Source organism: Argiope bruennichi, chromosome 4, assembly GCF_947563725.1.
Source record: "Argiope bruennichi chromosome 4, qqArgBrue1.1, whole genome shotgun sequence".
Classification (NCBI taxonomy): domain Eukaryota; kingdom Metazoa; phylum Arthropoda; class Arachnida; order Araneae; family Araneidae; genus Argiope; species Argiope bruennichi.
This window is the reverse complement of record NC_079154.1, coordinates 13,342,623-13,369,295: the sequence shown is the minus strand read 5'-3', so window position 1 is coordinate 13,369,295 and position 26,673 is coordinate 13,342,623. Positions and strand designations below refer to the sequence as shown.

At 25.9% G+C, this 26,673-nt stretch overlaps 1 protein-coding gene across 1 annotated transcript; it reads right to left on the bottom strand.

Annotated features, from left to right (window-relative positions):
- Nucleotides 1-4,608: 4,608 nt before the first annotated feature.
- Nucleotides 4,609-25,917, bottom strand: LOC129965380 (zinc finger protein 830-like). Its single transcript, XM_056079214.1, has 10 exons — nucleotides 25,851-25,917; nucleotides 25,166-25,304; nucleotides 24,015-24,116; nucleotides 21,057-21,165; nucleotides 18,102-18,129; nucleotides 15,563-15,678; nucleotides 14,715-14,869; nucleotides 10,973-11,050; nucleotides 9,878-9,954; nucleotides 4,609-4,877 (listed from the first exon to the last, which is right to left on the bottom strand). The coding sequence occupies exons 2-10, from the start codon at nucleotides 25,268-25,270 to the stop codon at nucleotides 4,715-4,717; spliced, it is 933 nt and encodes a 310-aa protein (XP_055935189.1). The 5' UTR covers nucleotides 25,271-25,304; nucleotides 25,851-25,917; the 3' UTR covers nucleotides 4,609-4,714.
- Between the last annotated feature and the right edge of the window lie 756 nt (nucleotides 25,918-26,673).

The window sequence follows — 26,673 nt, the reverse complement described above, 5'->3', positions numbered from 1 at the left end:
TTGATAATGGGTAACTTTCCACAACCATCCTAAAGTGGAGAACGTTTTTGCCGATGAAACTCTCAATCTCTCACCGATGGGGGGGGGGGGGGGCAAGAGGCTGCCGACAGGGGGGCAATTGCCCCCCTGCTATCGCCGCCTCTGTTTTAACATATACTTGAGAGGGTTTTTTTTATATATATTTTTCTAAAAAAGACATAAATGTTTAAAATTATTTGAAATGTTTCAAAAGTAAATTTAATTTGTTACCATTCCAGACCATGAAATTCTTTTTTATTTGTACTGAAAGAAGTGACTTTTTAAATAAAAATTTGCTGCAAAAGAAATCTTCATGATTCAAAGAATATATTCAAAACTGCGATTTCCAGATTAATTGAAAAAGGAAGTTTAAAAGGATGAATTGAAAAGGACATGAAAAAGGAAGTATAAAATTGTCCCACCGTCTCTCAACTGTTTTTCAGTCAGTAGAGAGATGCAAGTAAATTTGTGGATCAGTTGCTTTCAGTTTTTATTGAAATTATTACTAATTTTGATTAGTGTATTCATATAATTTGTGATGAATTTCCAATAAAATCCAATTAACCAATATATGATGACATGTACAGTGAAATAAATATAAATATATATTTTATAGTACAATAAAATAAAAGTATTTTATAAAATTTAATCCTTTAAAAGTGCAGATAAAAGAAATTATGAAATTGCTACATTTTTTATATTTATATATTTTCTATCTTCCCATCATCTATAAAACTGTGTTCATAATTTTTCATTATTTTCTTTCTGAACAAAATTTATTTCGTTTTCTCAAAATATCCGAATGTTCCTTTCAGTTAACTATTTGTTGCTGCTTTTGAAAACTCACCCCTTCTTTTCCAGAACATACTGTATTGTGTATAGCATATGTGAATAGCTGAATGAAACTGGAGGAAAAGTTCATATTGGCTTTTCTTTGTTTATAATTTACAACAGCTAGAAGTGCTATTTGAAATAGTGCTTTCCGCTGAACTCAGTGTACATTAATGGGCTTTTGAATATGGCTTCTTTGTCGGAAATCAATAATTACACACATATGTATTGACGAAGAAAATTCCCTAAAGGAATTATAAGATTTTATTTCGGAATACGAGTGGTCGGATTTTTCAAAGAAAGTGATATTCATCAAGATACGACAGTAGGATGTCATTTGAGAGTTGACTGAGAGAAAAAAATCTTTCGATTACTATCATAGTAACGCTTGCTTTCCAGATATATATATAAAAAAATGGGGCAGGAAATAAGTTTCATGCTTGTAAACGCGAGATAACATGTCGTCACGAGGCACAGACAGACTTCGGTGTATGCTAAAGTCGCTTGAGGTGGGATTCAAAGTGGACTTTTTTTATAAAGGGATGCCCACCCCTTTATAATAAAACTATAGGCAAAAAAAAAAATTCTGGTGGAAAATATTTTATTGCCAGGGTATACAACCTATAGTTTTTTAAGGTGATATTTTTTTAATGTAACTTCCCGCGGAGGCTTAATATTTGTGTAGTTTACGAAATGGGTAAAACAGAGAAATTACAATATCACGGAATTTATAAAGTAGGTGAACCACACATTTACATTCTTATTGGCGTTATGATTCCATGTGACTGGTTTTCATTATAAAGTTTCAAATACACAATGAGCGGAACATAGGTAAGACAATTAAAGTAACTCATCTTTGATCACTAATTATGGATATGAAATATCTCAACGATTTAAATGAAATTAAGGATATCCCGTCCGGACCAACTAGTCGCCAAAGGTGACTAGTTATTAATGAATTCAGATTCAAAAGAGAGAAAATTTCTTTTAATATCAATACAAATATGAAATACTAATGAAAAAAATCAATGAATTATAGCTATGAATATTTTATTGCAAAAATAAAACAATTACAAAAAAAACCCACTTTTATTTGGTCATGCGTAAAATTGTTAAGGCCATCAAACTAAAAACAATATAACAATGCAGGAAAAAATATTTAATGATCTTTTAATCTCAACATTTGTTATAATGACCTTAAATATACAAACTTTCGTGAGCGGTGTTAATTTTTGACTTACTGCAGGACTGTTCTTGATACATTCACTTTGAATAGAAAATGTAAGTGACTACTACTACACTTTTCAGTTCTGAGTTGTGTAGCTGAGGATAAATGCCTACCATTTTAAATTTTCAATAGGTTTTCCCCATTATTAATCTGAATACCTTCCATATTATTAGTAAGGTTTAATAAGAAATTAGTAGTAAGAAATAAGCTTGTTCTATGAATTTGTGAACGAATTATTTATTTCAATAGAACATTTATTTCAATATACATCCCAAAAAATTCTCCATTTCAAAAATTTCATTCAGGTCATTAATAATGCCTCGAATTCATTTTTCTAATAAAAAATACAAAACTTATCAGTCACTGAATTAATTCCCTAGTCATTTCGGATCAACCATCTAAATGACATGTTGAGGCGGAAAAAATTACTAGTCCCAAATCATAACAATGATATTTATAGCTGTGAAGACAATTACAAATTCCATGTTTTTTGTAGATAAAGTAACACGCAGCACTTAGTCGTCTCTAAGCAATAATTGTCTTACAAATGTTAAGTATTGCATTTTCTTCAATTAGAAAAGGAATTTTATGGTTCTCTGTTCTTCATTGGAAATTCCAAAGTAAAATAATAGTATCTTAAATTATTTTCAAGCAATCATTTAAACCAACCATTCGTATAATTTCGTTATTGGATTTTTAAGTTGTTATTAATTTCAAAACTTTTTTTTCTATGATAAGAGAATTCTATGAAAAGAGTTTATAGTTAAGCCTCCAGCACTTTTTCTGCAATACCCATCTTTAATATTTGACAAATGTCTTAACTCAGCCCATTTCTTTTGTATTAAGCCATTTATTTATTCCTTTATTAAAATAAATCGCTATTTCACATGTTTTGTTAGTTTCTTTTCTTTTGATATTATTACAGAAGATATTGATTTTCTATCAAAACGTGACGAATATCTCAATACAAAAAAAAATTGACACTTCAATTACTTTAAAAGACTTTAATCAATAACTGTTTTCAGATTTATGAGAATCTTAGATTTATAGAAAGGACTTTAAAGTTTTTAAACAAACTGAAACATATTTTTTTTCTTTTTTAGTTGTGTACAGAAAGTTGTTTTTAAAATAAAATGACGAAATGCTTATTATTGACGTTTCTAATAAAATTTTAATTTAATAAATATATTAATCTGCCTAGAAATTTCTAAACATATATTACTTACTTCCGTTATTTATAGCTATAAATTCTACTAATAATTTGTTAATTTTTTTCTAGTAAAAAATTTCAATTCATTTTGTTCGATGTATTTTAGATTATTAAACCTATAATTATTATTATTTTTAAGAAAGCATACATATAATCGTTGGATAACATTAGGCATGCCATCAGCGCCGATCGTGTTATTCGGCAGGACACTGGCGAAAAGAGAACAAATGTGTCTTCGTTTCCTGTTCTCCCATTTGCGTGGAAAATGAACTCAATTCAAGGAATTTTGTTTGGGAGGGTCAGAATTCTTGGAAATGAGCGTCCCTTACTTTAAATCTGAAATTTTGCAGTGGTTTTTTTTTTTTTTTTTTTAATTTTCTGCAACTTGTTTTATATAATAATGTTTATTTTTTTTAATTATATATATATTACAATTTATTTTTTATTTTCAATATAACAGTAAATTTTTTGTTGTAAATTAATTATAATGAAAACTAAACTTCGGAGAGATCAACTTTTTTCCCTCCAATAGTGAATTTGAGCATGCCTTGTTGTGGTGTACATTGGATGATGACACACTTGCTAGGTATAAAGTAATTTTTTTCATTCAAATGCCAGAGATTTTACTTATTTTCGCGCTCCACTGCCATGCTCGCTTAGTCGCACTTTTCAGAGCTCTTGCTGTGCAGAGTTCTAACTGATGGTACACCACCGAAATCAAAATGATAAGTACAATAATTTATTCTGATAAGTATTACATTTATTCTGTGTACTCCTACAGACCTAAATAAGTTAAAAACACTCTTTTTTTTTTTTTTTTTCTGTCTCAATTTAAAATTTAAAACGTAGTGCACCGCAAAGGGCTAAAAGAAGATTCATTTCAGAGGAAAGGGAAGTAGTGCCATCTAGTGGTATAATGGTAAATATTTCACAGTTATATTCTTTATCAAATGGAGATTTAACTTTCATTTTAAAACTGATGTTAGATTAAGAAAAAAAAATTATTTTTATTGTGAAGATACCCTTGTAGCTTTAATTTCTAGACAAGTACATATTTTTAATATTACAAACAAAACATTAAAATACAGCATTTTATATCAGATTTGTATTTAATAAATGTCTTTTTTTTTTTTTTTGCACACATTTTTCTACTACAGCATTTTTTACATTTAAGCTGAATTACTTTGTTTAAATGTGAAATAACTTAATCAGAATAAATTAGTTAATCAATTCACTAAAAATTAAGATATTTAGCATTGCACCTTTCCCATGAAACAAATGAATCATGCTGAAAAAATGTGAAATAAAATAAAACAGTAAAGAATACGAAAAGAATTTTACTTATATTAACAACAAACTTTACTGAATTTATTTACAAAAATATACAAAGTAAAAACAGCTTCTTTTGATCAAATAAAACAGTGCTGTCATGACTTTTTTACACCTTTTGATCGCCAATCTAATAAGTCATCTTCATCAAGATCATCATCAGTATTACCAGATTCATTATTATCATCATCTTTATGAACAGTTTTCATTTTTACATCATCAGCCAGTACCTGTAAGTTTTTAACTCGTTCCCACTGATGTCTAAAAAAATAATATGTAATTTTTAAAAACTGCTGCCTTAATTCAAAAATCATAAAATTATATAAAAATAATATAAATAAATAAAAACTAGAGTTAGAGGTTGGAGCATGCTTCATTTATAAAAGCAAAAAAATATTACTAACTAGAATCAAAAGGGTGGCAAAAACTGCAGGTGTCTAAGTAAGCAATCAACAGTATATGCATTAAAGAAATAATTTAAATTATATGATTACATATCATTAAATAATCCTCATTGTACATAAATAATGTTAGCTTTGTATACAGGGTGTTTCAAAACTTTTGGTAGTTAAGTTAAGAGATAGTAGAACACAACTATATAATTTCAAATCACAATACAATGTATGTTCTGGATTCAAGCGAAGGAAATCTAGAGGACGCTTTCCAGCAATTTAATTCATGTTATCTTGCAAGCACTGTAATTGTAGTAATTTTGATTTAATTTAAATTAGAAGGCAATATGTTGTAGCAGGGATGAAAATTCAGTGGAGTCATCCAGTTCAAAGAATGGAAATGGTAAGGAGTGGAAATTTTCTTTTCACTATAATTCCCTTATTATTGAAGATAGAAAGACAATCCAAATTGAATCAAATGAGGCTTCCTTATATTAAACAATTTTCATCTTAAACATTTTTATAGCTCCAGTTCTTTAGAAGTAAGAGCAGAAAAATGATTTTGAATCCGACATTCTACTTGCCGTGTTGAATGTTCAAATCAGCTGCATTCCACCCCCCACTCCTTCTCTCATTCTCCTAAGCTCAAAATCCAATACAAATTACAGGTGTAATTGGCATATGAGAAATAAGAATATATTTTAAATTCAATCAATGAAGATCTTTTATGCAAGATTTCTATAATTTATTATGAAAAAAGAATCCCAATCACTTTTTTTCCCCACATAATTTTGAATTAACATAAGGCAAATTGCTAGTAAGCACTCTCTAGCACTTCATGCAATTTGAATTATGAACATATAGTGATTATTGATATGTGTTCCAAACTTTCACACCATAACAACATAGCAATATTTAACCACAATAGCTGATATACTGATACCAGGCATGCCTTCAGGAATTAAGATTGCAACTGTATAATTTCTATGCCAAAATCTTATCATAAGCAATGCTTCTCAGAATGGAAAATAAGTATTATATATACATATTAAATGCTAAAGAGTAAACTAATTAAAAAATTGAAGGGATTTTTCTTATATTCAAATATTGATGGAAATTTTGAAGTTTTCTCTTAAATATAGTACAAAATTTCTTTTGTAACCACATAACAATACAGATTACAATAAGTTTCAGTTTCAAATATGAACAATTTTTTTCAACCAACTCCTTTTTAGATTTTAGAGAGTGTGGTTTGAGAAGCAATTACAAAAGGAAGAAAATAATACGAAGGAAATTTCAAAAGCTCTTTCTATGCCAATGGGGAAAAGAGAGAACTAAAAAAAAAGACATTCCAATGGAGAACTATCTGCTAAATATAAACATAAGTAACTAAATAACTGAAATAAAAAGAAAATACATGCAATCAAAAGCTTTAAAAAAACTAAAAATTAAAAAAAATAGAATAATTTAACTAAAAAAAATTAAGCTCTTATTTTGAAATAAAAAAAAACCATTAATCATATATACATAATTCATGATGGTAAATATGGATCTAACTCAAAGTAGCCACAAGATCAAATCATATCTCAAGTTTTCATCTCTCCAAGTTTTAGGAAAGATGGCACGAATTCTAATTTAATTCACCATGAGAGACAAAGAAAGGATCTTCCCCACAGATGTGAAACAGTTCTAAAGCATTCAAACCATGAATACAAATAATTCTTCATTGCTGTCAAAAAATAAAATTGCTCTCAATACATGAAGGAAAATAAATTTTGAATATACACACAAGGAAAAAAAATTAACAATTTAAAATAAATAACAAAATAGGACACTTAATTGCTTTATAATAATAATAATGCTTGTATAAATATCAAATGTAAAATCAATGACAATAAATGTGCATTTTGACTGAGAAATATTTCTTTAAAAATATTATCTGTCTTCTATTTCCATATATTTGCTAATTTATATGGTTTCAGCCAAAAAATTTCTGACAATTATTGCATATGATATCTGCAATAATAAAACATGGCCTTTAAAAAATGGAATTAAATTTTAGAAGAAATATCACAAATCTACAAGAATTTTTCTTTTTTGATATTCAAGAGTTTACAGCCAATCTTAGCTATATTTGAGGCTCTGAATCTAAACATGAAATCAGTTTTTATTTATCTATTCTACTCTATTAAATCAGTATTTTTTTTAACATATGGTTCTTCACAAAAAGGGCTGTATGTTTGCCTTATTGTCACTCTACTGTCCACTTAGTTCCAGGAAAATCCACCAAATGGAATAAATATTACTTGTCCAGAAACAAAAGTGACCTTCAGCAATAGTTGAGATTAGTTAATGAGTTCTTACCACACAGGGTAAATCAAAATTGACCTTGAGTGTAATTTGTTTAGGAAAGAGTTCTTAAAAAGTTAACCTAAAATACACTGTCTTGTAGATTATTGTATCTTGAATAAGAATAAAATGAGTAAGCAAGAAATTCTGCAAATAATTTTGATATGTATTGCAAAATATGTGGTAAAACACAGTAAAAGAAAAAAGTGTTAGTGATTTTGTAAGGAGTACTTATATTGGGCACTTGGAATTAGGTTTGGTGATTATAATAAAATCTATGCTTTGCATCAAACCAATAAAACTTGTACGAATATTTACAACCATGTAAAAAAGCCTGAAATTCGATGTACCAATAGTTTCAAGAGAACAAAAACAAAACAAAAAAAATTGATTATTGTTATTATTCAATTTCAATTATTGTTTTTTCTGTCTAGTAAATACTACGGGAAATAATAAAAACAACTGCATTGCATTTAGTGTCTGTAAGATGTCCGATCTTTCACCCAAAGGAATGCTATTCCCAATATTTCATCAGCTACCAGAGATTTAAAAGAATGAGTATTGTCTCTCTATTCAACCCTCCAACATTAATGGAGTTGTAACGAATTATGAGAGGATATCATCAATTCCTCAATGTTTCATTCAGGATGAACTAAATGACCTCACCAAAGATCTCAACTTGTCAAAAGAAACTGGTGGCTTCTTATGTTGAATTGCAAAAATTTATTGAAATAAGAAGCTAAAATTACCATGCAAGGGAAAAGGGCCTGGTACTCCTTCTCTCAAGCAGACAATCTTGCATTTTGTCATGAAATTAGAGAATTCTTAAGGAAAAAAAATGGATCTTTCTGAGCATTTTTCAAATGATTGGTGCCTATCTATCAACAGCTCAAAGAGAAATTTGAAATGTATCCTACAACACAATGAAAATACTAATTATTCAATAAATGAAATGAAATAATATAACATCACAGCTTTGATCTGTTAGAAGTTAAAATGTTGTGAAGTGGGTTGTGTGGATTTTAAAAAGACATATTTTAGCTTTAGATTGCAAAGTGGACACTCAAGAAATATCCATATTACTTGTGCCTCACTAGGCAAAAGACACTACAAAGTTAGAAAAGAATGGGATGATATTGGAGAAACAATGCCACTAATGATTCGTTTGTTAAATGAGAGAAAATCATCTTTCTTCTGCTACACATCAAACTAACCTTATGAGCCAGTTTGCTAAGGCTCTTACATGCTTTGCAGATAAAGACAAAACCCAGCCTCAATTGAGTACGAAAAAAACTGATACAGAAATATTTCACAGACTGTATTAAGACAGTTTATTAAGAATCTGTCTTCATAAATTTGATGAAGAGATGATATTGAGTAAAAAGCCCAGGCTTCATTTTTTGCAGATGTCAGAAATTTTCTAGGTTTTCTGGATAAGTGCAAAGCATACTGTGTGATACCCTGAATTAAAACCGGAATATTTGATAGTCCACAAATAAGATAGTTCATTAAAGATCCTATCTTTATAAATGTGAAGAGTAAGGATGAATGGAAACCTCACATTTCCTCTGTTGCAGTTGTCAGAAAGTTATCTGGACAAATACAAAGCTGAAAACTATATTAACCTAGTTAATGATATGTTTAACAGTTTCCAATCCCTTGTGTGTAGTACGAGCATTAAAGAACACTATTTAAAGAACCACTTGGACTATTTCCCTAAAAATAGTAAGGAACAAGATGAAAGATTTGAACAGAATATTAAAAGTATGGAGGATTACATATACATATAATGACAGATTAATGCCAGAATTTAAAAAAGGGGTTGTTCCAAAATACATTCAAAACTGTGAGGGAAAAAAAACTTTCGAAGTGTTCAGTGATTAGTTGTTTCCATTGATGATCTTTTCCTTTATCTTTGTATATAATAATCAAAAATTCCTTTTTTTTAAATTTAAAATTCCAGTTTTTATTTAAAATAGTAAAATATACTTCACAAAAATATTATATTTTAGAAATATGCACAACCATACAAAAACTAATATCATAACTGAATTTAGAGCATTAAATTCATATGAAATCAGATTCAAATACATTGGCATCAAAACAAATGTTGGCCTGCGTACTTTCTATTTATACAAAAGTTTTATAAAAATGTCAAAATGAAAAAAAAATAAAAAAAAAATAGCATTATAAATTGAAGCAAGTGTAAGTCTATAATCAATTCTAAAGTAAATAATAATAAAATAATTTTCTGATTTTCATTGAATTACTATATTCTTTACAATAATTTAATAACACATACAACTAGAAAGGGCAGAGTAATATCAGCTACTGAGCAACACAAATATACTGCTATTAGAATAATAATGATAGGTAAAGAAAGTTATGAGTACAGAATATTAACATTCATATAAAACACGTATACATTATTACATCAAATATAACAATTTTTTCAATCACTTAAAAAAATATAATTAAATTTTTTATTCATAGAAAAATTAAATCAAAGTAATAACTTACATCTGTTCATCTATTTGTTCTATGTCTCTTTCTAGAACAGTTTCTTCCAAATCTACTTCAATTATTGTATTTGATACCTGCATAAACAAAATAGGCAAACAGTTAAAATATGAAAAATGATTATATAGAAATTCAACTTGAGCCAAATTTAAAATTACAGAATATACTAATATTGCTTTACAACCATTCATGATGAACAATCATTTTGAGAATTTAAAAAACAGAAAACTTTATTATGCAACTATGTTTGTAATTTAATTACCAAAACTTTTAATCAAGTAATGTCACACAAATACATTCAAATAAGAAAATATATCCTAAAAATATTTCTTACAAATTATTGAAAAATTAAGCATTTATTAATTTCAATTCTATTATTGTTATTTTTTTTAATTTCATTCTGTTATTTTTCATTATTTTCCAGCAACAAAATAACCTTACAATAAACTAATTAAATACAAATTTTAAAAACAAGAAGCTTTTTTTAAAGTTTTACAATGAATGCCATTTTTATTTCTCAGGCTTTTTTTTATTGGGAACAACAAAGAAAAATCTTTAATACTCATAAAATGTTATTTCTAAATAAAAGCACAATAAATTGATACATTTAATGTACCAATAAATTAGCACATTCTGAATCACAATATAATTTGAAATTTACCAATACACAAACTGATTTTTCTATCCTAAAACTTTTATATATAATCTTCCAGTGAATACCATGCTTTTCTTTTTCTATATAGCATATATTTTTGGGAAATACATTTGGACTGTTTTTTTTCCTCCAACTTCACTTAATACTGATGAATTCAGATTGATATTAAAAAAACTGGATGTACAATCTTATTAGTTTCCTTGTTTTTATAAAGATATGCCAAAAGTCAAGATTACACGTATTATTAAAAAATTAAGTCCTAGAGAAAAAATTTTAAAAACTAAATATTGAAAATAGATACTAATAATACATCTTGAATTTAATAGATTTCCTAAGTTTAATAGATTGCTTCAAAAAATAAAGAAAATAAAGAAAGAAATGAATTTAATATATTTACAAGAAATGTTTAGAAATCAAATAGTTTTATCACAAAAACTTACATTTGTTTCTTCAGCAATAGCTTTCTGAAATTTCTCCCATTCTTCTTCAACAGGATCCTTATACTCAATATTTCTAGCCTAATAAAATAATTGAAAAAAAAAAAGAATTTAGTATCACAAATAACAATATGGCTCATTTAGTGTTATATATTTTAAAAGAAATGATCTAAGAAAATGAAACAGCTTCAGAATATTAGTCTTTACAGATTTCATTGAAACTAGTAATATTCAAATTTGCTCTTTCTTAATTATAATTGTTTTTGGCCTAGATAGATGACCATTATAAACACTGAATCTTTTATGATGGTAGGTAAAAATTTATCAGTTTTTGGTTCATTAAAAACAATTTTAAACTTCTGCAAATAATTATGCTTCATAAGCATTTATATTGCTTCCCTTAATAATAAAGGGAATATATATTTATTTGTTAACTAAAATTAATAGCAAAATTTCAAAAAAATTGCTCCAAGAAGCACATCCCACCCTCCAATGCAAACAGATATATGTCAAATAATCTGGAACATAGAGAGACTATACATACACATAGATCCTGACTGTTACTTTTAATTTTAATAATGTGCATGTGTCTGTGTTTCTATGTTAGTGTTAATACAGCTTAAAATAAGTTTAGACCCATGTTACGAAAAAGACTGAACATTGTACCAACATTCAAATAACCTAATTTTGCAAAAGTTAAGTACGTTTTGATAGTATCAAATATCAAATACCTTAAATGTCTTAAGTTTTCAGTTTGGCAATTTGAATGACTCATTTCTGAAAAATAGATGTCTTTTAAATTTTTATTTTCATAGTTTGAAAAGGAAGTAACTTCTTCTTTAAATTAATATTTATTAAAAACTTGGAAATAGTAGTTTGAAGAATGAGTTTTTATTAAATGTTAATTTAATAAGGTTAATAAGCTTCTATTAGAGAATAAAAATCTCTCAGAGTATTATAATAGATAGTATGAATATTATAAGCAAAAGCCTCCTTAAAAAGAGATATTCTGTATAAAATGTGGACATTCTAATATGAAACTGATAATATATAACTTACACACAACTTCAAAGAAGTTAAAAATTGTTCAACTGATCTAAAATATAAATAATTTTCAACCAGTTACTTAAACAAATTTATAAAATGATGTAGTTAAAAAAAGAACATATGGTCTAAAGAATATTTATACAAAAAATAAAAACATGAAGAACATGTTAAGATATTCTATTTTCAAATTTTAAAAAGAAGAGACATTTAATTAAATGTAGCTTTATTGACAATCTAATATACCTGGAGATAATGATCTATGTATATATGACGAACTTTCAGTGATAGATATCATAAGTGAAATGTAATAATATTTGAAACAAATGCAATAACATACCAAAATAAATTTAATCAAAAATATAAACATTTTGAAAAAATTAGTAAATATTAAAAGCATGTAGAATGTATTAATCGAAAAAAGTTAAAAAGAACATGTTAAATTATTCAAAAACCAGCAATAGTTTTTACTAATAGTCAGCCACCTAGGCAAAAAAAAAAAAAAAAAAAATTAGAATATATTCAAAAAAAATAGAGAAACTTGTAAATTTATGGAGTTTTCAGATAAAATCAAATGTTTCAAAATAGAATAGCATTCAGCAGTAAATGTCCATTGATTCACAAAACACTAATTATTTTCCCAGAAATACATTAATATATCAATGATATTTAAAATTTTCATGTTTGACATACACTGAATTTAATATCTTAAACAATACTAAAAACGTTAATTATTAAAATAGTTTAACGCTTAGCTGAAATAGCAAACATGCATTATTTCATGGAAACTGATAGAATGTACAAAAGCCAACAGGAGTATTGAATTATGCTTTTAAACATTTTTAGATAATACATAATGAAATGTTAATAAAGAATTGCATTTAAAATGTTTCAACTTTAAATAATGTAATATTCCTTTGATTCACAAAGCACAAATAATAAGAAATGTTATTACTATTAATACTTATTACAAATAATTGACTTGGTCTAAATTGTTATGGAAGCTAATTAACATGCAATAATTACTAAGCATTGATAGAATTCAATGAGTTTGTGAGCTACATGTCTGTATTAAATTCTTTATAAATACTGAAATTATCAGAATTTGAAATAATTTTTAAAAATTAGAATGTTTAAAGAATCATAATATTCTTAATTAAATTTTCTAGAATCTTAACAATATGTGAAAAATTTCATACAAGAACTGGATAAATATGAACACTTGTTTCGTAAAACAAAATAAACAAATTATAAAGTCATTAATAGATACTGAGAAAATTTGCAAGTTATAAGAAAGCATTTAGCTTACAATAACTATATAGCAAGTTTTAAATTAGGAAATAATAATTTATTAAATAAATCTGACATTCATTATACAAAAGTGAAATAAAATTTTTGAAAATTAATGTCACTTACAATTTTGCTCTTTTATATATATGTATTTAAAAAAAAAACAGAGAGAAGTTTTGAAATCTCATTGATGTTAATTGAATTGCTAGTATTTATTGTAAAAAATGATTACTAAATTTTTGTTAACAAATTTTGTAAATAAATTATATTTAATAATTATTTTTTTTAAAATAAATAAACTGTTCATAAAGAAAAGTATAACCAGTCCTTCCATACGGCTATTTTTAATATGTTAATTTTCAAAAACTATTTTTTATTATATTTTTGGTGATAAAAAAAAATTAAGAGTTGCAAACATTCATATATTTCTGTTTCTGTAATAGAGTATTTTCTATAATAAAAAGAAAGATTATAAGTTATTTCTGTAAATAAAATTATTTTCCATAATACATTTAAACCACTTAAAGGTTACAGATGAAGAGTTCTAAAGTGGTGTTATATACATATAAAGTGTCAAATTATTTTATAACCTCTATTAATAATAAAAAAGAATGTCTTATCTGTTGATGCATAACAAGCTAGGCTGTCTGATCTAAAGTAAAAACCTTGATCTACATTTTGGAAGATACAAAAGTGCACCTCTACCTGATTTTTAAAAAAATCCTAATTAGAATTTTAAAAACAGGTAAAATGCTGAAGTTTTTTCTTGATAATTTCAGAAAAATAATATTTCACAAAAATAATATCTACATCATTTTAAAATTTTAAAAAAAGTTTATCCCTTGAAGATACTAATTTGTTTATTATGTAATCTTTTCCCTGATTTTTAGAATTAAAAAAAAAAGATTGTGGCATAATTTTTAACAATACTTTCATCACTGGTTGAAATTCAAACCATTTTCAATGTTCCAAACAATTAATAGAGTGATATTCTTTTGTTATTTCAAAATATTGGAAGAGAAATTGTGTTTTATTAAGTAATCAGTTAATGTTTAGGATGAAAGAGGGAAATTTTAATATATAAAAGATAATGTGTAATTACAACACAAATGATCTAGATGGGTACATTTTTAATGGCATTATAATATCTTGAAATTTCTATTTGGAAGTTTCACATATGCAATAAAAAGAATAGCTGTTAAACAAAATAGCTTGACATTAATGTCTATACAATTTGATACGTTAAAAAGTGTTGTTGAGGAGTCATGGGCACTGAGTTATGTATAAAGCATTGAACTAAAATTAAACATAATTAATAATGTTGGAAAACCAATTAGTCACCATAAAAAGATAACAAGACATAAAATAGCATAATACTCTGACAATAAATAAGTGACAGCCTTTTTTTTACCTTAGCATCTAAAACAGGATCATCAAAAAATCCTTCAGGTAGTGGTGCATCAGTGCTCTTTGCAACAGCAGTTACATTTTCCTCCATGGGTGTTTCAGATGCAGAGACTGGTGGTGTAGTTGAATTTATATTTGATGCACTGCTGTCAAAAAAATCTGCAAAATAAAATCATGATTTTGCATTATTTATGACTTTAATTTTACACTTTTTTTTGCGTTGTTGTGTTGTAACTTATGGCACTTTACAAGCCTACTGACAGATAACTGTCAGGAATTTAAGCCAAATGAGGGTCCCTTGTTTCTTCAGTGGCACCAACTAGGGCCAAGAGTACAACTTAGCTACTTCATGCGTCACATTCATTTGCACAACCCCTTTTTTTTACAGGGGGGCACATTCACACACTTAACAGATAGAACACAGAAGAAAAACAGTCATGCCAGAACCAGGACTCGAACTCAGGACGCCCAGATCACGGGGAAGACACGCTACCCCAATGCCTGGACGCCAGCTTTTTTTAGTGTTATTTTCATATATCTTTATGTTGATAAGAAAACTTTAAAAGATTGATAAATAAAAAATTTAGAAAGAAAGACTATAATTCAAGATTGAAAAACTTATGAAAGACTTAAAAATTTATTTAAAAGATATTATAAATAAAGTAACAAATTAGATTTAAAATTAATTAGTTTAAAATTATATTTTTAAATATATAATTTTTGCTATATAAGAAATTAAAATAACAGAAATGTTCTAAAAAATATTAATATTACTTGAGTGATTCATGTATTCTGGAAATAGTAAAAAAAAAATATTTTCAATTAAAACTTTCAGCTCTATAATCAACTAACCGGGTGGCAAACCATTATTTGATGAATTTTGAGATGGAACTGCATCATCTGTTGTATCCATGTCTGAATCATCAGAATCTGAATAATTTGCTAATAGTGAAGCTGCTTTCGGTGGCCTATTAAAAATAATATAAAATGGGGCATAAATAATTCAATCTATATTTTATAATACATTATTTCATATAATAGTATTTCATATACAAAACTTACTCTATTAATAAATTTATTCACTTACACAATAGAAAACTATATCTATACTTATAATAAAGCTCAATGTGTGTGTGTGTGAATGTGTGTTGGCGCTCTACAGGCCAGACCGTTCGACCAACAGCTACGAAATTTGGCACATGTATACCTTGGAGGCCGGGAATGTTCAACTCAGGGTTATTTTTTCGAATTTTTAATTAAAATTTTATTTATTTAAAAAATAAGCAAAATTTTAGCGTGTTTCTGCTATAACTTCCGAAAATATTACCGCTCAAAAAAGATTTTTACATCAAGTTAATGATCAAAAATTTATCTTTTAAATTATACCAATGTTTTAACTTTAAAATTAAATTTCTATTTTTAATTAATTTTTAAATAAATAATTTAACTATATTTTGCAACAATTTTTTTCGTACAAAATAAAAATAAAATTTAAGCTGCACGAGCACGTTTCGCATTCATGGGGAAAAAATTAGCTTTTTTCAAAGTGTTGCCATCACATTGATTAAAGCTCCATTTAAAAATAAATTAAATCTTTTTGGAAATGAAATCTGCAAAAATATGATTTTCGTCACGTGTCTGTAGGAAATAAAACAAATATGAAATATTATTTTTTTTTAAAAAATAAATTCAAGAAAAATTATTTTATGATCTTTTACACTATTTGTATTATTAATCCAATAAATCAGTTTTATTTTAAGGCAAGTTTTGTTTAATATGAACAGGATATCCATTCAAATCAGGGCCACACTGCTAATTTGTAAACCTTTAGTAATAGACACAGATCTGCTAAAATGGTCTAAATGGAAAATGATTATATTTTATGTAACTTGATCCAATAAATACTCTAATATATAACGAATTTTTGATTTTACATAAAGCTTCTGCTGTGGAAATCACGTTTAACAAAATGTTCTTGAAACACTAATATTTTAAATAAAAAGAGTTAATTTCCAATCAACTAAATCAATCACTTAAACTGACTGATTTATGAAAATTTGAATATCACTATTCAATAAAAAAGGATCATTTTAGATTTTCCATCGATCGTTGCAAAGAAAATACGCCAATCAGCGCGCAGGTTTCTCAAGATTAATTGGCCTAAGATTATGAAAATGCTGAGTTTTTCTAAATTTTTAACATTCAAAACTTCATAAATCAGTCTTAGTTAATCGTGGAAAATAGAAACATTCATTCATTTATTTAAAATTTGGTGTGTCCAGAATATTTCTCAGAATATGATACCTTACTGCATACAATTTAGACTTCATAATTTTTGAAATATATTTATAGGCCGGAACAAAATATTATTATTGATTTCATATCAATCATTTTGAAAGCAAAACTAAAAACTGAAATTTATGCTGAATCTGAGTAATTTTTATTGAATTATTCTTTGAGATATTACGCAAATTATGAAAAATATTTTGTAGCTCACATAAGACTTAAATACCGAACGATTCTGTTTGCAGTACTCATATTCAATAATAATAACAAATAAATAACAACAAAAATGATAAATAAAATAAAACGCTTGGTTTCATTAAAAAATATCTTTACATTAATTGCAATTTCAGCATTTCCACTTCAAATTAAAGTTGAAGTTTTACCGGAAATGACAACAAATTAGCAAAATATATATAGTAAATTGAACGAAACGATCTAAACAACAGTATAAGTTTGGTATGACTTTCAAAATTTGAAGATTAAAAATGTTTTGTTTGAGAAGCTATTAAAAGACAAGTTACTTAAAATATTTAATTGAAAATTGTAGCGAGCGGTAATGCTGGTTAACCGGCTGGTCGCCAAAGGCGGCTAGTAAATAAATAAAATCAAACAGTTCAAAAACTTGAATTTTTATTTTACTTTTCTAATTCTGATGATAACAGATCATTCAATATTTCTTTGTGTGTGTGTGTTTGTGTGTGATTCAGAATTGTTTTTTGTATAGTGAGAAAATACAGAAATTTTTTACATGATATAAAACTCTAAATTTTTCACTTTATTTCCCCCTAGCCGACAGAATATAATCTTGACATACAAAAAAAATGTCCTTTTTTCAATAAAGATATAGAAATTAAAAAAAGATTACTTTTAAAATGTGTCATAAGATGTTTAAAATTTTAAACTGCTTCTACTCTAACCATTCAAAAATAAAATAAAGCTATAAAAGTAATTTCCACTCATGCACCTTCTAAAAAGTTAGTTTATTAAATACAAATATTTAGAAACATTGTCATTAAAAAAGATCAGAACTATTATAAAACAAGATATAATGGGGTAAATTATATTTTAAATAATTTATGAAAGAAATGCATAAAAGCTTACTAACTCTGATTTTTCTGGAGGCTTCATATCACCTATAAATATAAAAATAACAGAAATTAATTTTTAAAAAATAAAAGAACAAATAATTTTTAAAATCTTAAGTGCAGATATTATTAAATAACTTTTGATTGCTTATTTTGTCTTCAAAAAATTATTAATGATAATTTTTTAAAAAATATTTTACACACTAACTATAAAATCTAAGAAATTCATATGCATAATATAATTCAAAGATAAATTTTCTTTTCATACATGTATCATTTCTTGTTCAACAAAAATAATTTCTAAAAGATGTTTGATAAAGAATAATATTCTTTTTTATTATATCTAAGTATCCATCATAAAAATACTTATTATCACTACTAATGTTAAAGAAGAATGTGTTGTGCCATTCTACAGAACAGATTATTACATCTCAAGCTACCAAAATTTGCACAAAGTATCTTGAATATTGGAATTTTGAGTGATTTCTTTTAAATTTTAATTAAAGTTTCAATTAATTAATCATTTCAAAAAATTCTAAAATTTCACAAACATAACTTACAAAAAATGTAATCATCTTAAAATTCAAAAAGTTCTCTCTTTTATTATTATATCAACGTGGTTCTTATAAATTTTTTTGAATACTTTTAATTAATTTTAAAGATGTTTTGGTCCCACTTCATAACAATATTTTCATTCTTGCTATCAAGATTTCATCTGGTTTCTTTCCCCTTTTTTATTAATGATCAAATTATGAAAATTCTTATTTTGCCATATTGCACAAGCTTATTTGAAGTATGTTTTTCATTTTTTTTTAAATTTATTTTAGGGGTGGTATTTATTTTTAAATAATATTCTTCATTCGTTTAACCCTTTATTTACCAAATAATTTTGCCTCAATTTTTTAGCTTTATTTTTGCACCAGTAGTTTCCTTGCAAATTAATTCCAGGGAATCAAAAAAAAAAATTATAATTAATCAAAATATTTTAATTAATTTCATTAATAATTAAATATTTTTAATTCCTACTTTTATCTCATATTAACTACCTTGCTAGCTGGATTACATTCTCCACGTTCTTTTGAATAATATCAAAAAAATAGTCATATCATGAAGATATAAGCCAGATTTAAATGGTACTTTTAAGTACAGTCAATAAATAAAGGGTTAATATAAGAATATGTATAAAAACAAATAAATACATTATTGCTATTTTAATTTGAAATTGTTTTCTTTTATAGTTGTACACTGTTTTTTTTTAACTGAATTAGAAAAGTTTTATTGAGTTATCCTCTAACATAAATCATAAAAGCTGAAAAGCTAAAAATTAAATTCTTCTTTCTGTCTATTTTTTTTTATGAATTTGTCATGCTTCAGCAATCATATCATTTCATTAATTGAAATTCAATCACTTCTTATTTAAAATTAAAATTTCTTTTTGATATGAAATATCAGTAAATTAAAAACGAATATCACAATGGACATAAGAATATCGAATCTCAAAAATATTAAGATTTACATACCTACCAAAATAAGAAGTTTAAAATACTTTTCTAACAAAGCTAGCAAGACTAAGTTATAAAAGATTACACAGAAATTTTTCGCAACCAAAAATCTTTTGGTCCAGCTAGTTAACCAAAGGAGCTCATGGCTTTTAAATGTAAATGGAATCAAAGAAATGTTAAGTACTAAATCACATATCCAATATTCTTCTTTACAAGTTACATGAACAGCAAAAATGGTTCGATGGTGAATTCACTTGTAGAGAAAGATTGCAAAAGTATATATATGTAACCATCTAATAAGATAAGAATTTTGTTTTTCTCATTTAAAAAGGGGAGGCAGAATGCAGCCACAACACATTTCTTCACAGCAAAACTCATTAAGTCATAGAAAAATCTTCACAGTAAATAAAATATTTACAATAGACATTTATAAAAAATATTAACAATAATTTTTCTAAAGAAAAGGAAATATTAAAAACTATACTAGAAATTTTAAGACAGAGAATATGTTAACAATGTAATATTAAATCAATTTTCAGCATAATTTATATTCTTATGAGAAAGTTCTGAAAGTAAAAAAATATATTTTACAATTTCACAAAGGCCACCATCTTTTTTGTGGAAGAAAGCAGAGGGATTAGAATTAACATTTGAGGATCAATATATAAAATTGAGACACTACAGTAAATTTGCAAATAGCCCAATGTCATTTCTTTAAAAATTAATTTTATATAATGTGATAATGACATAATATATACTTAACATTCTCTAGTTATTAGAGAAATTTATGAAACATACTTGCAAGATGTAATGGCATATACAGAGATTTTTTTTTTTTTTTTATCAAAAGCCAGTTAAATGCAAATTTCAATACCAATTCAGTCAACTTTTAAGTAAAAAAGTTGTTCAGAATTAGTTTTCTGTCTCTGAAAAAAATAATACCTCATTCAATATCATCTGTTTTTCATCCCAAATAAAATAAGATGTACACTGCAATACCAAACTATTAAAGATCCTTGTTCCAATTCACTTCATACCCAATTGGCCCTCTTTATACCCAATTGGTCAATCATATATTTCAGGTCTTCAATTATGGATTATGTATGTTGAGCAATAACATATGTATGTAAAAATTTTTAAATCAGTTTTTTTTTTTAATTTATTTATTTGAGATTACATTGATATTTTCATTTAAAAAATTGCACAGATAGTTTTAAACAAACAATATAAGTATATTAAGGAGTAAATTTTTCTAATTTCTACAATGCTTATAAAAGATTAACAATACATACTGAAAATTATCTCAAAAAATACGCAGATACAATATTAAAAACATTGATAAAAAACATATATATTTGGAATTTAAAAAAATACAAGAATGGGGGGAAAAACTCATGGTGAATAGCTGTGCAATATAATGACTGTAAAGAATCAATAAAAACTAAATTGAAGAAAAAAAAATCAAAAAGTTACTTTTTATTTTCTTTGTTACTTCTGGCTGATCTGTATTCCGTTTTATTCCAATAGCAACAGTATTATTAAAATCATTGCTTGGTGTTGATTTCTTCTGTTTTGTAAGATTCTGAAAAAAATGTAACATATTCAAGACTACAGTCAAACAAAGTACAGACAAGTATCCAAAAAATAGTTAACAGCAATTTTTTATATAAGATTGGTGGAAGACTTTTCAAGATAAATAAAATAATAGGGAACAATCTATTGTAAAATACATACTTTATCAAAAACAAAGTTAAATTTATTATATATATATATATATATATATATATATATATATAATGATATTTTAATTCCAATTTCAATTTAATTAATTTCCAAGGTTTTATCTTAATTTAGCCCATAGAAACTTTATTCTAAAATATTCTCTTATTTCTTGATCCAATTCCACTTTCTACATAATTCCACTTTCTACGATTCCACCACTTTCTACATAATTAATTCAAAAGCAGCAATGTAAAATTGCTGAATCGGCTAAAAGCCTAACTTTCCCACACTCCACGTGAAAGGACAGAATACTGCTGACAAGACAAATTCTTTTTTAAAACCTCCCTGTGTTTCCCTTACCTCATTGACGCGTGTAATGCAAATCCCTATCGAAATCTCATTGTATATTAGTACTATGAAGAGATATTTCCCCTATCAATTTCTCTGGTTATATAAGACCAGGGATAAAATGTTCAAGAGCTTTTTCCTCATTCTTTTCTGCGCCGTTTTGTGTGCTCATTGCTTGTACATATGCCTGCTTCTTCAAACTGAAATAAAATGTCACAAAATCAAAAGTATCTTTACTGTCTTCAAACTACATTCTGTTTCACATAAAATAATGATAATGCTTATATATACATATATATATACTCCTTTCAAATAGAAATATATATTTTGGTTTGATGAAACTTTGTACTTTACAGATGCTATCAATTATTTAAAAAGAATATGGTATAATTTCTAAAAAATTATCTATTCCAAGTACATTTAATTTAAAATTAAGTTAAAATCAAAATTAAAGATATATTAAAAGTGTTAATCTCTTAACAATGTGAACTTTATTATTTTAATTCCATTCTCAGAATAAATAAAATTTTGTTTTCAAAACCACTTATTCAATCAAAAAGTTACGCACAATTGAACACAATAGCATTCACTCAAATAACAGTAATCAAGAATGCAAGATAAATCATAAATTAATGAAATGTATTATAATTCCAGAGATACAGGAAATTATTTAAAAAATAAATAAACAACTAATGCAAACCCAAAAAGTTTGCATCATTAGACAATCTAATATATAAAATTCTCGTGTCACAGTTTTCGTTGCCATACTCCTCCGAAACGGCTTGACCGATTTTGATGAAATTTTTTGTGCTTATCCGGTATCTATGAGAATCGGCCAACATCTATTTTTCATCCCCCTAAATGTTAGGGGTAGTCAATTATTAATTAAAAACTAACTTTCCCGCCAAAAAAATCTTCCATTTTCCCCACCGCCAACTTTTCCGCCAAAAAAATCTTCAATTTTCCCCAACGCCAAATGATTTAGGCTTTAGTTCTTTTTTTCTCCCAACAGTAATGAGGCTAGGGTTAAGATTTTTCGGCGGATTATTTCAAACGATTCTGTTTATTTTCTTAATGTTTTATGCATTTAAAATTAAACATTGTTAATTAATCCATGTTTCAGATTCATTCTGAAGTACTTTTGAATTAAAATAGCACAGAATAAAGGAAATTAAAAATGTCTAATCTACATAGCGTTACCCCAACTGGCGTAGAAAAATTCACGCATTTGCGTTACGTAAAAGGCGAAGAAAATTCACGCATGCGCACTGTGTTCTGATCGTTGGCATGGCAACCATTATCAACGGACGATTTAAATTACTTTTAGGTTAGTTGTATGCTTTTGTAAGTAAATTGTATTTATGTTAGTTATATATTTTTTGTATATGCTTATAGTTTTAAGTACATCGTTTTTTAAGTAGTTTTTTTTAACCTGTTTACAATGATTTAAATTATTTTTAGGTTAGTTGCATGCTTTTGTAATTAAATTGTATTTATGTTAGTTATATATATATTTTTTATATATGCTTATAGTTTTAAGTACGTCGTTTTTTAAGTAGTTTTTTTTAACCTGTTTTCAATGATTTAAATTATTTTTAGGTTAGTTGCATGCTTTTGTAATTAAATTGTATTTATGTTAGTTATATATATATTTTTTATATATGCTTATAGTTTTAAGTACATGGTTTTTTAAGTAGTTTTTTTAAACCTGTTTTCGACCGATTATTTTAAACGATTCCTTTTATTTTCTTAGTGTTTGATGCATTTAAAATGAAACATTGTTAATGAATCGATCCATTCATGATGAATCTGAAAAAATTTTGTTGACAAATTCTTGAGATATTACATAAATTAAGAAAGATATTCTTTAGTGCCCATAAAGTTTAAACGCTCAGTGACTCTATTATCAGTAATCATATTATTAAAAATAATGCTTTGTTTCAGTAAAAAAATATTATTATATGAATTGCAGATTAATCCTTTACACTTTAATTTAAAGCATAAATTCTACGAGGGGTAACAGAAAATTAGAGAGATACATATCATGTTATGACTGAAGGCCTTTATAATATTATGAGTGAATTATATGACTATCAAAATTTGAAGTTTTAAAATATTTTGATGAAGAATAAAATATTTTGCTGAAGAAGTTGGAATTGCATAAAATATTTATTTATTAAAATTTTAACGAACACTAAGATTGGCGAACCGGCTGGTCGCCAAAGGCGGCTAGTTAAGAAATAAATTTTGCTTTGAAAAGCTACTCTACAGTGAAATAAAACAAAAATATATTATTTAGTAAAAAAATGTGCAATCATTTTTACTACTTTCAAAAAATTATAAAATGCATTTATAACAAACCTCTTTGTGAATTTTTCCAGCTATATGAGTTCCCCATAAATTACTGCTTTTTACAACGACATTGCAGATTGAACAAGTTAGCTGACCTAAACTGTCATACTTAAAAAGCAATTAAAGAAAATATGAAATTTGATCAAAAAATTTTAATATACTTATACAAAAACAATAATAATGTTAAAGTAATTCCTTATTTAATATAAAGAAATCTGTAAATATTACTTTGATGTTAAATAAAGTTCTAAACTATTATACTTAATTTTTTTTATATATAATTTGTGAAATTTAGTATTAAATATAGATATATTAAAAAATTTTAACAAACTTTCAAAATAATGCAACATACACAAACACATGTATATATATAAACTAGCAAACTTTGTGCAAAAAATAAATGAAATGCATACATGAATTTAATAATTTTATATTGAAATACCAATCAATTCATATGTCAGTATATAACCAATTATCAAAGAAAGTCTCAGCAATCCAACAAATTACTTAAATTTTGGTATTTTAAGTGTTTACGAAATAATATATAACATATAATAACATTTTAAATGCAATTCTGTTTTAATGGCAACCAAGAAGTGGTAAGAAAAAAATTTGCCAATTTGGCAAATCTAATCATATATTTTTGAATACATATCATATCGTATATTTATGTGTATTTTTATAATTGGTCAAGATTTTTTTTCTTTGGAAAAAAAGCATATTTTGGTTGCTGTTACAATCTTTTTTTTTAAAATGGCACATATTAAGTAAGCATACATTCATGCAATATGAGATAAAGTTTATAGCATGCAAACTGATTAACAAATTCATTATTTGATTTTTGTGAAAATTCATCAATCTACAAGAATAATAGTTTATTCTTAAATAAAAAAAATCCAGAAAACTTTATCAAAATTTCAAAGATTTTTGGTACTGTATATTAATGGTATGCCATTAGTAAACTTTCAGCTTAATTGTATACCATTGGCACACACACCAGAGTTATGTCATTGACGAACATATTTAATGAACTAATATAACATGTTTGACGATTAATCATTGGAATATCGTTAATACATGTGACAGATATTTATATGCACACCAAGATTTAAAGTGCAGAAAAAATTGATCACACTTTGTGCATGTAAAAAAGGATATTTGGCAAAAGGTGATTCAACTTTAATTGTTCCAAGTTTCTTTTCTCTTCTTTCTTTCATTAACTTTCTTAGATCATCTTGTTTTACTTTAAATGATGCCATTTTCATGAATGTTCAAACCAATATAAAATATATCAGTATGCTGCAATAAAAAGTAAAAGATAAATTAAAACAATTTTACATTTCAAAATACAAACTTATAATAATTAAAAAAACATATATAAAATCAGATAAATAAATATCAAATCTTCATTGTATATTATTTATCTATTTTATATCTGATTTCTGATTTCTGTAGCACAACAAATAAAAACAAATAAATTAAAGAAGTATTTAAAAATGCCACTTTTCAGCATTAAGGGTTTTTTTTTTTTTTTTCCTCTTTTGTTTGAATTTTAATAAAAACATCTCAAATAAAATGTTATAAATAAATGCTAAAAAAATAAAATTTTATAAAATACATTTCAAAACCTGATTAACTTAAATTATTTCATGCTAAAATCAAATCGTAAATTGGAATCATGTCAAACACTTCAATAAATTTGCTTTAATATTTTCTAAAGTAGAGCGATTTGAATGTCAATGCAAACATCTCAATAATCTTTCTTATTGCAATCATACATTAGACAAATGAAAAGAAATCAAAAAAATGCTGGTAAAAAATAAAAAAGTATTTTAACATTAATACCTCATTCAAAACAAATTCAAAATCGTTCAATTTGTAAACACTAACATTACTTCACTTCAGTTTTATGTTTAATGCATAGTTTCATTTCCAAAATAATGTTACGTCGGCTTCACCTGACTTTTCTAATTTAGTGCATCTCGATATTTCTATTCAAAATTAAGATCATTAAATATTCGCAATTAGATTCTAGTATTTACATTTATTGCAAACTGATAGAAAATAAGTATTTTTAGTAATAGCAGTCCTTAAATAACATAATGGTTTGCCATTATGCCCATGAAAAAATCATCTTTCAACCCTGAAAAGCATCTGTATACGCCGAATTTTATTCCAAGATTTCTTTAATTTTTTAATTTCTTCGCAGACACATTCCTTTTTATAATTTTTTATATAAAGAATAATATGACAGCATCTACATGTTGAAATGTATGCTCTGTTTTCAAAATATGTGTACTTTTTAATTATATGAGCATTTTATGCAAAATAAAAATAAAAAATTAAATATTTACACTATAAAAATTTCTTCAAATTAAAATGAACTTTCTGTAAAATTTGAACATTTTCGCCAACTACTTGTAGGCCTAGTTTACAGTATGGCATAGTGGTGCCATCTAGAATTGTTAATTGAAATTATAAATATGACATTTTAAAGTTTAGAAACGTGATAGGAATAAAGCCGATGCAACTATTGAGAGTCATTTAATTATTTATTTTACTTTAAAATTTTTGCTCAGAAACTTTTCTATACAATTTTCTAATTCACAGACATGTAGCTTGGAATATAAATTTTAAAGAAAACTGTAAGAGATTTCCTTTTAAATAT

Coding starts and splice junctions, on each gene's coding strand:
- LOC129965380 (XM_056079214.1), bottom strand. CDS start 25,270: ATGAAAATGGCATCATTTAAAGTAAAACAAGATGATCTAAGAAAGTTA. Junction 21,166..24,014: donor CTGGAAAAATTCACAAAGAG/GTTTGTTATAAA, acceptor CATTTTTTTCAG/AATCTTACAAAACAGAAGAA. Junction 14,870..15,562: donor AAATAATGGTTTGCCACCCG/GTTAGTTGATTA, acceptor TTTATTTTGCAG/ATTTTTTTGACAGCAGTGCA.